The sequence below is a fragment of the Oncorhynchus clarkii genome, chromosome 11 (assembly GCF_045791955.1).
Source record: "Oncorhynchus clarkii lewisi isolate Uvic-CL-2024 chromosome 11, UVic_Ocla_1.0, whole genome shotgun sequence".
NCBI classification, from domain to species: Eukaryota; Metazoa; Chordata; class Actinopteri; order Salmoniformes; family Salmonidae; genus Oncorhynchus; species Oncorhynchus clarkii.
Genome location: NC_092157.1, coordinates 18,054,719 through 18,066,940, shown reverse-complemented (window position 1 = coordinate 18,066,940; position 12,222 = coordinate 18,054,719). Strand labels below are relative to the sequence as shown.

General features: G+C 43.3%; 1 protein-coding gene across 1 annotated transcript in view; it reads left to right on the top strand.

Annotated features, from left to right (window-relative positions):
• The window catches only part of LOC139420663 (polyamine-modulated factor 1-binding protein 1-like), a 132,924-nt gene that overhangs the window by 108,472 nt on the left and 12,230 nt on the right, over positions 1-12,222 (top strand). Inside the window, exons 26-29 of the mRNA XM_071170876.1 lie at positions 1,928-2,037; positions 2,140-2,214; positions 9,364-9,457; positions 9,922-9,956. Of these exons, the coding sequence (XP_071026977.1) occupies positions 1,928-2,037; positions 2,140-2,214; positions 9,364-9,457; positions 9,922-9,956 (314 nt within the window). The remainder of the gene's footprint in view (positions 1-1,927; positions 2,038-2,139; positions 2,215-9,363; positions 9,458-9,921; positions 9,957-12,222) is intronic.

Sequence of the window (12,222 nt, the reverse complement as noted above, 5' to 3'; positions counted from 1 at the left end):
ACTGGGGGAATCCGTGACAACAACCTTCTGACTGGCTGTCACTCTCGCCCCCATGGCTGACAGTTCAGCTGCTTGTCCTGGAATTATCTGTAGATCTTTTACTGTACTGACTTCACAATGAACCAAACAAATGTTAATGTTTCTACATAACGAGGCTTTACCTGTATTGTCTTTCTCCAGCTCCACCTTGTTCTTCTGGAGCTGCTGTTGAGTAGTGGTGATGCTCAGCTCCTCTCTAAGAGTCATCATCTCCTTCTCACTGGCCTTCACTCTGGCCCTCATGGCTGACAGTTCAGCTGCTTGTCCTGGAATTATGGGAACAAAATCTGTTAATATTTGAATGTTCTTACATAGATATGTATGAATTATCTGTTCATTACCTGCGTTCTGTTCCTCTACCTTCAACTTGGTGAGCCTAAGCTCAAATCGTGGCTCTTCTACCATGTCTTCACTGTCCTTCAGTCTGGACTCAATGTTATTCAGTTCAGTCTTGGTGACAGTCAACTCCACTGTCTGTTCCACCACCATGTCTCATCTCCTTCAGCTCAGTCAGGATGTCAGGGGTGGTGGTGGTCTGACCGCTCGTCTGTTTGTGTGTCGTCTCTCTTGCTTCAGTCCCTTGGCTCTCAATCTGAACCTCTCTCACCTTTCTCTCTCCCCCTTCACTGTGACCCTGTTGAGTGATGTCATTCTCTCTGACCCCTCCACTCTCTCCCTGACTCCATGCTGCAGACAGACAGAACAGCAACATCAGCAGACCTACAGCACCACTTATTCTGAAATGATACATCTTTTAGACATGATGTATTCTATAGGCACAATCCCCTTCCTTATATACATGCACAAGTTAGCGAGCCACCGCATGAGAATTTAACATGTGTTTCTGACATAAGTTGTACAACTAAAGCCAAAATATTCTGATAGCGTGAAACACTGGGTGAGCTGACCTCAAGGACATTTCAATCTGACACCTGTGAAAGGCTGAGAACTCAACCTGTTATTCAGTTGAATCTCTGTCTTTATCTCCGTCAAGTCTGTACTGGTGCTGTGAAGCTCTGTTTTTATCTCCGTCAAGTCTGTACTGGTGCTGTGAAGCTCTGTCTTTATCTCCGTCAAGTCTGTACTGGTGCTGTGAAGCTCTGTTTTTATCTCCGTCAAGTCTGTACTGGTGCTGTGAAGCTCTGTCTTCATCTCCGTCAAGTCTTTACTGGTGCTGTGAAGCTATGTTTTTATCTCCGTCAAGTCTGTACTGGTGCTGTGAAGCTCTGTCTTTATCTCCGTCAAGTCTGTACTGGTGCTGTGAAGCTATGTTTTTATCTCCGTCAAGTCTGTACTGGTGCTGTGAAGCTATGTTTTTATCTCCGTCAAGTCTGTACTGGTGCTGTGAAGCTCTGTCTTCATCTCCGTCAAGTCTGTACTGGTGCTGTGAAGCTATGTTTTTATCTCCGTCAAGTCTGTACTGGTGCTGTGAAGCTCTGTCTTTATCTCCGTCAAGTCTGTACTGGTGCTGTGAAGCTATGTTTTTATCTCCGTCAAGTCTGTACTGGTGCTGTGAAGCTCTGTCTTCATCTCCGTCAAGTCTGTACTGGTGCTGTGAAGCTATGTTTTTATCTCCGTCAAGTCTGTACTGGTGCTGTGAAGCTCTGTCTTTATCTCCGTCAAGTCTGTACTGGTGCTGTGAAGCTATGTATTCCCAAGCACATTTGAGTTGTCTGTGGGGTGTCATGTATAAGGGTCATATCTCTGTATGCGTTAGAATTACGTTAAGGGTTAGGGTTAGGAGCTAGGGTTAGGGTTAGGATTAAGGTTAGGATTTTGGGCTAAGGTTAGGGTAAGAGTATGGGTTAGGGAAAATAGGATTTTGAATGGGACTGAATTGTGTGTCCCCACAAGGTTAGCTGTACAAGGCTGTGTGTGTGTGTTATAGCTGGACACACTGCGGTTGGAGGTGGAGGAGGCGTATTCTGACAACGCGCACCTCCGCCAGGAGAGCCAGGTGGTCATGGCCAACGTCAACCGCTGGGTCAAAGAGCAGAGGTGGGTAGGACACCAACACATAGCAGATACATAGTAGGAAACACCCACACACACTCTCTGATTGCCAGCCCAGTATGATGCATCTCTCTCTGTGTGTGTCAGGGTTGCCAGTGAGAGTCTAGCTGCTAAGATCAGAGGTCAGAACAAGGTGCTGCTCATCATCAGTGATGAGAAACAGTGAGTACATCATTCACATACTGTATACTGCGTACCGTACTTATCATTATACTGTCTATCTTGCCATTATATACACTACCGGTCATAGGTACCCATTCAAGGGTTTTTCTTTATTTTTACTATTTTATACATTGTAGAATAATAGTGAAGACATCAAAACTATGAAATAACACATATGGAATCATGTAGTAACCAAAGAAGTGTTAAACAAATCCAAATACATTTTATATTTGAGATTCTTCAAATAGCCACCCCTTGCCTTGATGACAGCTTTGCACACTCTTGGCTTTCTCTCAACCAGCTTCATAAGGTAGTGAGATGGAATGCATTTCTATGAACAGGTGTGCCTTGTTAATTTGTGGAATTTCTTTACTTCTTAATGCATTTGAGCCAATCAGTTGTGTTGTGACAAGGTAGGGGCGGTATTCAGAAGATAGCCCTATTTGGTAAAATGCCAAGTCCATATTATGGCAAGAACAGCTCAAATAAGCAAAGAGAATGGAGAGTCCATCATTACATTAAGTCATGAAGGTCAGTCAATACGGAACTTTGAAAGTTTCTTCAATTGCTGTCGCAAAAACCATCAAACGCTATGATGAAACTGGCTCTCATGAGGACCGTCACAGGAAAGGAAGACCCAGAGTTACCTCTACTGCAGAAGATAACTTCATTAGATTTACCAGCCTCAGAAATTGCAGCCCAAATAAATGCTTCATGTAACCGACACATTTCAACATCAACTGTTCAGAGGAGACTGTGTGAACCAGGCCTTCATGGTTGAATTGCTGAAAAGAAACCACTACTGAAGGACACCAACAAGAAGAAAAGACTTGCTTGGGCCAAGAAACTCGTGCAATGGACATTAGACCAGTGGAAATTTGGTCTGGAGTCCAAATTTGAGACTCGTTATGGGTGAACGGATGATCTCCGCATGTGTATTTCCCACCATAAAGCATGGAGGAGGTGGTGTGATGGTGTGGGGGTGCTTTGCTGGTGACACTGTCTGTGATTTATTTCGAATTCACATTTAACCAGCATGGCTACCACAGCATTCTGCAGCGATACACCATCCCATCTGGTTTGGGCTTACTGGGACTATACATTTTTTTTCAAAATGACACTGACCCAACACACCTCTCAGCTGTGTAAGGGCTATTTTACCAAGAATGAGAGTGATGGAGTGCTGCATCAGATGACCAGGCCTCTACAATCACCCAAAATCAAGCAAATTGAGATGGTTTGGGATGAGTCAGACCGGAGAGTGAAGGAAAAGCAGCCAACAAGTTCTCAGCATATGTGGGAACTCCTTCAAGACTGTTGGAAAAGCATTCCAGGTGAAGCTGGTTGAGAGAATGCCAAGAGTGTGCAAAGATGTCATCAAGGCAAAGGGTGGCTATTTGAAGAATCTCAAATATAAAATATATTTAGATTTGTTTAAGTTTTTTTGTTACTACATGTGTTATTTCATAGTTTGTCTTCACTATTATTCTACAATATAGAAAATATAGAAAAACCCTTGAATGAGTAGGTGTTCTTAAACTTTTGGCCGGTAGTGTATCATTATTCTGTCTCTTATCCTTGTATATCATTGTACTGTCTAGCTTATCATTATACAGTGCATTCGGGAAGTATTCAGACCTCTTGACTTTTTCCGCGTTTTGTTATGTTACAGCCTTATTCTAAAATGGAATCAATCAAATCAATCTACACTCAATACCACATCATGAAAAAGAGAAGACAGGTTTTTAGAACTTTTTGCAAATGTATAAAAAAATAAATAAATAGAAATACCTTATTTACATAAGTATTCAGACCCTTTGCTATGAGCTCAGGTGCATCCTGTTTCCATTGATCATCCTTGAGAGATGTTTCTACAACTTGATTGGAGTCCACCTGTGGTAAATTCAATTGATTGGACATGATTTAGAAAGGTACACACCTGTCTATATGTCCTCCATCATTCTTAAATGGAAGAAGATTGGAACCACCGAGACTCTTCCTAGAGCTGGCTGCCTGGCCAAACTGAGCAATCGGGGGAGAAGGGCCTTAGTTAGGGAGGTGACCAAGAACCCAATTGTCACTCTGATAGAGCTCCGGAGTTTCTCTGTGGAGATGGGGGAACCTTCCTGAAGGACAACCATCTCTGCAGGACTCCACCAATCAGGCCTTTATGGTAGAGTGGCCAGACAGAAGCCACTCCTCAGTAAAAGGCACATGACAGCCAGTTGGAGTTTGCCAAAAGGCACCTAAAGGACTCAGATCATGAGAAACAAGATTATCTGGTCTGATGAAACCAAGATTGACCTCTTTAGCCTGAATGCCAAGCGTCACGTCTGGAGGAAACCTGGCACCATCCCTACGGTGAAGCATGGTGGTGGCAGCATCATGCTGCAGGGATGTTTCTCAGCGGCAGGGACTGGGAGACTAGTCAGGATCGAGGGAAAGATGAATGGAGCATAGTACAGAGAGATCCTTAATGAAAACATGCTCCAGAGCACTCAGGACCTCAGACTGAGGTGAAAGTTCACCTTCCAACAGGACAACGACCTAAGCACACAGCCAAGACAACGCAGGAGTGGCTTCGGGACAAGTCTCTGAATGTCCTTGAGTGGCCCAGCCAGAGCCCAGACTTGAACCACATCGAACATCTCTGGACAGACCAGAAAATAGCTGTGCAGTGACGCTCCCCTCCAAACTGATATAGCTTGAGAGGATCTGCAGAAAAGAATGGGGGAAACTCCCCAAATACAGGTGTGCCAAGAGTGTAGCATCATACCCAAGAAGACTGGAGGCTGTAATTGATGCTAATGGTGTTTCAACAGAGTACTGAGTAAAGGGCCTGAATACTTATGGACATTTATAAAAACATCTGAAACCTGTTTTTGCTTCGTCATTATGAGGTATTGTGTGTAGATTGATAAGGGAAAACAAATAATTTAATCAATTTTAGAATAAGGCTGTAATGTAACAAAATGTGGAAAAAGTCAACGGGTCTGAATATTTTCGGAATGCACTGTATATCATTATATATCATTATACTTTCTATCTTAGACAATATGAGATATAATGATAAAATAGACAGTATAATGAGATATAATGATATCTAATCATTATATATCATTGTACTGTCTATCTTATCATTATGTATCATTGTACTCTCTATCTTATCATTAAGTATAGAGAGATTGATTTAAATGTGGAAGACACGTTTCAGTTGAATGCATTCAGTTGTACAACTGATTAGGTATCCCCCTTTCCCTTTATACTGTCTATCTTCTCATTATGTATCATTGTACTGTCTATATCTTATCATTATATACAGTTGAAGTCACAAGTTTACATACACCTCAGCCAAATACATTTCAACTCAGTTTTTCACAGTTCCTGACATGTAATCCTAGTAAAAAGTCTCAGTCTTAGGTCAGTTAGGATCACCACTTTATTTTAAGTAGTAGTAGAGAAAATGATTTCTTTCAGCTTTTATTTCTTTCATCACATTCCCAGTGGGTCAGAAGTTTACATATACTAATTGAGTGTTTGGTAGCATTACCTTTAAATTGTTTAACTTGGGTCAAACGTTTCAGGTTGCCTTCCACAAGCTTCCCACAATAAGTTGGGTGAATTTTGGCCCATTCCTCCTGACAGAGCTAGTGTAAATGAGTCAGGTTTGTAGGCCTCCTTGCTCGCACAAGCTTTTTCAGTTCTGCCCACAAATTTTCTATAGGATTGAGGTCAGGGCTTTATGATGGCCACTTCAGTATCTTGACTTTGTTGTGCTAAAGCCATTTTGCCACAACGACCAAGTTTTAACTTCCTGAACGATGTCTTGAGATGTTGCTTCAATATATCCACATATTTTTCCTTCCTCATGAAGCCATCTATTTTGTGAAGTGCACCAGTCCCTCCCGCAGCAAAGCAGACTTGTGGAGGTCTACATTTTTTTTCTGAGGTCTTGGCTGATTTATTTTGATTTTCCCATGATGTCAAGCAAAGTTTGAAGGAAGGCCTTGAAATACATCCACAGGTACACCTCCAATTGACTCAAATGATGTCAATTGTTGGGCACAATGCACAGTTTGACTACAAGCTACTGATATTACCTGGGGTTGTTTGGCATTCAAAATGACACATGCTTAGTTCGACACTGAAAGACAGGACACATCAGTTGTCACAAAATATGAGGTATTTTCAGAAGGTAGAATAAAACATTTAAAAATAAATGTGTAACCGGCAATTCGTAACGTTTAAATAGGATGTTCTGACAAATGCATGCTACATTTGGTTTGGGGTCTGCTGACCAATGCACTAGTATCTTAAACATTTGAACCAGGGACCGATGCGTATCGCAGAATTGTTACATCCCTAGGAATCAGGTGTGTTAATGTTAGTGCTAGGGCAAATACAAAACTGTGCACCCCCTAGGGTCCCCAGGACTAGGATGGAGAAACACTGACATAAAGCCCCTTAACAAGGTATGGACTCCCTTACCAGAAACACATGATGTACACGTATTACATATGTGTGTGTTTGTGTGTCCTTGAGAGTGTGTGTGTTGTCCCTGAGCGGCGGATTTGTTTACTAAAGATGACTGGATGTTCTGAGACAGGAAACTCAGCTCAGCTAAACGCTGCACCTGCTAACTAGGTCACCTTTCCCACCAGGGGGGAATGTGTGATCACAGCAGGTGTTGGTGTGGGTGTGGGTGTGTGTGTGCGTTCGTAGGTGTGTGTGTTACACACTCCTCTCTGATTCAGAATCTCAGAAAAAGACACACACCTGACACACACACATTACTTCCTGCCCGCCGTCAGCAAACACACACACACACACTGACACTGTTCTTCAGAGATCAAAGTGGTCTTCCCGTCATCCATCATTCCACCCCCTGTAGCTCCATACCGCCGTCATGCTGAGAATGTCTCTCCTTCTTCCTGTGTGTGTCTTTCTGTCCTCTATCCTTCTGTCCTCTCTAGCCTTTTCCTTCTGTAATTTCTATCCTTCTGTCCTCTATCCTTCTATCCTCTGTCCTTCTGTCCTTCCATCCTCTATCCTTCTATCCTCTCAGTCCTTCCATCCTCTCTATCCTTCTATCCTCTCTATCCTTCTATCCTCTCAGTCCTTCCGTCCTCTCTATCCTTCTATCCTCTCTATCCTTCTATCCTCTCTATCCTTCTATCCTATCAGTCCTTCCTTCCTCTCTATCCTTCTATCCTCTGTCCTTCCGTCCTCTCTATCCTTCTATCCTCTCAGTCCTTCCGTCCTCTCTATCCTTCTATCCTCTCAGTCCTTCCGTCCTCTCTATCCTTCTATCCTCTCAGTCCTTCTATCCTCTCTATCCTTCTATCCTCTCAGTCCTTCCGTCCTCTCTATCCTTCTATCCTCTCAGCCCTTCCGTCCTCTCTACCCTTCTGTACTTATATCCTTCTGTAATCTCTATCCACTCTGTCCATCTGTGCTTCTGTCCTTTCTATCCTTCTGTCCTCTCTATCCTTCTGTCCTCTCTAGTCTTCTGTCCTCTCTATCATTAATTTTATCCATCTGTCATCTCTATCCTTTTATCCTTCTGTCATCTCTATCCTTTCTGTCCTCTCTGTCCTTCTGTCCTCTCTATCCTTGTATCCTTCTAATATCTATCCTGCTGTCCTCTCTAGCCTTATGTTCTCTCTAGCCTTTTATCCTTCTGTCCTCTCTAGCCTTCTGTCCTCTCTAGCCTTTTATCCTTCTGTCTTCTCTAGCCTTTTATCCTTCTGTCATCTCTATCCTTTCTGTCCTCTCTGTCCTTCTGTCCTCTCTATCCTTGTATCCTTCTGTAATATCTATCCTGCTGTCCTCTCTAGCCTTATGTTCTGTCTAGCCTTTTATCCTTCTGTCCTCTCTAGCCTTTTGTCCTCTCTAGCCTTTTATCCTTCTGTCCTCTCTAGCCTTTTATCCTTCTGTCTTCTCTAGCCTTATGTCCTCTCTAGCATTTTATCCTTCTGTCCTCTCTAGCTTTCTGTCCTCTCTAGCCTTCCTTCTCATCTAGCCTTTTATCCTTCTGTAATCTCTATCCTTTTATCCTTCTGTAATCTCTATCCTTTTATCCTGCTGTCCTCTCTATCCTTTTATCCTTCTGTCCTCTCTATCCTTTTATTCTTCTGTCCTCTCTAGCCTTCTGTCCTCTCTAGCCTTCCTTCTCATCTAGCCTTTTATCCTTCTGTCCTCGCTATCCTTTTATTCTTCTGTAATCTCTATCCTTTTATCCTTCTGTCCTCTCTAGCCTTTTATCCATCTGTCCTCTCTATCATTTTATCATTCTGTCCTCTCTATCCTTTTATCCTTCTGTAATCTCTAGCCTTATATCCTTCTGTAATCTCTATCATTTTATCCTTCTGTCCTCTCTATCCTTTTATCCTTCTGTCCTCTCTATCATTTTATCCTTCTGTCCTCTCTATCCTTTTATCCTTCTGTCCTCTCTATCCTTTTATCCTTCTGTAATCTCTAGCCTTTTATCCTTCTGTCCTCTCTATCCTTTTATCCTTCTGTAATCTATATCCTTTTATCCTTCTGTAATCTCTATCCTTTTATCCTTCTGTAATCTCTATCCTTTTATCCTTCTGTCCTCTCTATCCTTTTATCCTTCTGTCCTCTCTATCCTTCTGTTATCTGTCCTCTCTATTCTTCTATCCTTCTGTAATCTCTCTCCTGTCCTCTCTCTCCTTCTATTCTCTCTAGCCTTATGTCCTCTCTAGACTTCTGTCCTCTCTATCCTCTGTCCTCTGTAGCCTTGTATCCTTCTGTCATCTCTGTCCTTCTGTCCTCTATCCTTTTGTCCTCTCTATCCTTTTATCCTTCTGTCCTCTCTATCCTTCTGTCCTCTCACTATGTCTTGTCTGTCTGTCCCTCTGTCTGGGTCAGCGTGTTCGCCTGCCATTCCACCTAAATGACATCATTAAAGCCAGACAGTGGTTTGAGTGCACTGTGTTCCTCTCTCCATCTCCTTCATTTATGTTGCCTTTCTCTGTCTCTCTCCTCTCATCCAAAAATCTATATGGATTGCTTTTCTCTCTCTCTCTCTCTCTCTCTCTCTCTCTCTCTCTCTCTCTCTCTCTCTCTCTCTCTCTCTCTCTCTCTCTCTCTCTCTGTTTCTGTGTCTCTATTTTTCTCTCTCAGACATCTTCAGGAGGCTAACAGGGCCCTAGAGGAGGAGCTGAGGAAATTGGGAGATGAGGGGGAGGAGAAGGAGAGAGAGATGGAACGCTTAAAGGTAAATGAGAGGAAGAAGAGAGAGATCTTCTAGACTGAGAAAGAGGGAGAAAAAAGAACGAGGAAAGAAAGATGTAGAATTTCTGTAGTTGACATATGCACAGTTGTTTGTGTATAATATTTTGTACCCCGCCCCCACTCTTCTAAATGTGTCTGTCTCTTTTATAAGCCTTTGCTCTAACCACACATGCCATTTAGTCTCTGTAATATGTCATATTTCCAAATACTTTGATCAGACAATGGTAACAGCAACAGAGTCCTATCACTCTTGTCTGATATGTCAGCAGTGCCTGAGGCATACAGCCACCAAAAACCTGCCTCAAAACTAATGACTGTAACTCAATCAGAATAACACCAGTGATTAGTATAGAATATTGTAGAATAGAACAAAACTCTACATGGACGTGGCTCCGATAAGACTATCGTCGGCTTAGATTAATATTTAGCTTGTCATTTTTTCCGTAGGCCCAGGTTCAAGACCGGGGTCAACAGCAGGAGGAGTAAGTACTAACTGTCTGTGTGTCTGTTCTCTGTCTGGACACGGTGTGTGTGAGTGTGTGTGGTCATACATGTGTGTACGTATACTCCCAATCAGTCGCCATAGTAGTCTTGATCACATCCAGACACAGGTGTTTCATACACTCAGGCTGCTTCTTCCCCAGCAGCTGTTAATTATGTTATTACCAATGAAAAGTTGTGAATGGGATAATGACATTAGGGGGAGGGGGTGTACTGCCAATTAAAACACCCTCAGGCGATGCCACCTGTGTCTGTGTGTGACGTGACCTACCCACACACACACACTGAATAACTAAATCATGCTGAGTCTTTAACAATGATAAGTCTCTGACCAGAGTCCTCATTGTTGTCAGATTAAGTTTCATCTGTAGTGGAGAGGTTCATCTATTAGTTTCATTAAGAGGATGAAAGAATGATGGACAGAAGGGATGGTTGTGGGGGGGCAATAGAGGTACCTGCCTGAAGCAATCCTCCCCAAACCTACACACACACACTACCAATCACCCCCCACTTGACCTCTTGGGTCCCCCTTGTTAACGATGCATCCCTCCACCACGCCCCCTCCTCGTCCTCTAACGAACCAACAGGCTTTATTTCCAAACTGATCTAATTTGTTTGGACTCCTATTGGTTTCAAACACAGTTCAAAGCTGTCAGTCATTTTAATGATATTATTAAGGGCCCTGACAGAAAGGTGAATCACATCTCTTTGTCTTTCTGAATAATTGCTCCAGAGGCCCAGAGAAGAGATTCATATAGATGTGGGTTTTGATGGGATGAATATATTAATGTAGACTGAGATAAGATGCAGTGAATGAAGCTGTCTTCTATTGTCTCTTATTATGGGAAAACCCCTTCGTGTCATTATTACAATTTCCCCGTAGCATATATGAATCGAAATACTTGCTATATGAGAAGTGATATTTGCATGGCTGTCATATACCTATTGGCCTACACATGATTAGGATCATGCATTATGAAGGAGGTCTCTAGGGATACGGTGGTATAATCATGACAGTGATCAACCTAGTGAGGAGTCAGTTATTAGAAATATTTTCTGAAATCCCTCTAATCGTTGGTTATTCCATGATGATTACAAAGCTTACTATATACACAGCCTCTATACGCTGTGTAATATGGGCTACATAGTACAATATACTTTTACCAGGATTATAAAGTTCATTCATTAAGCTGTATGTTTATTGATTTGACAGAAAATGAGGGGAGAAGAGGAAGCATGAAGAGGGGTGAGGAGAGGAGGAGGGGTGAGGAGGGGTGAGGAGAGGAGGAGGGGGTGAGGAGAGGAGGAGTGAGAAGGGACGAGAGGCGAGGATATTTGTACATTTTAGTCATTTAGCAGATGCTCTTTTCCAGAGTGACTTACAGTTAGTGTATTCATCTTAAGATAACTAGGTGGGACATCCATATACCACAGGAATAGAAAGTCAGAGTCAGAGCTAGTGGGGGGGGGGGGGGGGGGGGGGGGGGGTCTTTAAGATGATGATTGAAGATGATGAATAACCCAATATCCATGCAGATGTGTGCTATTCTGTGACAAAACATATTAGTTATTCACGTACAGGTTTATCACAGGTAATACGTGTCCCATATAGGTATTTAAAACAGCTGGACTTCCATATAACCCTGGAGAAGGTACAGTAGGGTTCCCGTATGCAGATGTTATTCTCTAATGAAGGAGGGGGGGGGGGGGGGGGGGGGGTCTTTAAGATGATGATTGAAGAGGCGGGGTTTCAGATGTTTATGGAAGATTGGCAGGGACTCTGCTGTCCTAGCTTCAGGAAGAAACTGGTTCCACTATTGGGGTGCCAGGACAGAGAAGTGCTTGGACTGGGCTGAGCGGAAGCTGCCCTCCCGTAGGGGTGGAAGGGCCAAGAGACCTGAGGTGGCAGACCGGAGTGCTCGGGTTGGGGTGTAGGGTTTGAGCCTGAAGGAAGAGAGGGGAAGTTCCTATTGCTGCTCCGCAGGCAAGCACCATGGTCTTGTAGTGGAAGCAAGCTTTGACTGGAAGCCAGTGGAGTGTGCAGAGGAGCCAGGTAACATGAGAGAACTTGGGAAGGTTGAAAACCAGGTGGGCTGCAGTAGTCTGGGTAAGTGTCAGGGGTTTGATGGCACAACCGGGGAGCAAAGCCAACAGCGAGTTGAAGTAGTCCGGACGGGAGAGGACGAGTGGAGTGCCTGGATTAGGACCTGCACCCGCTTCCTGTGTGAGGTAGGGTCGTACTCTACG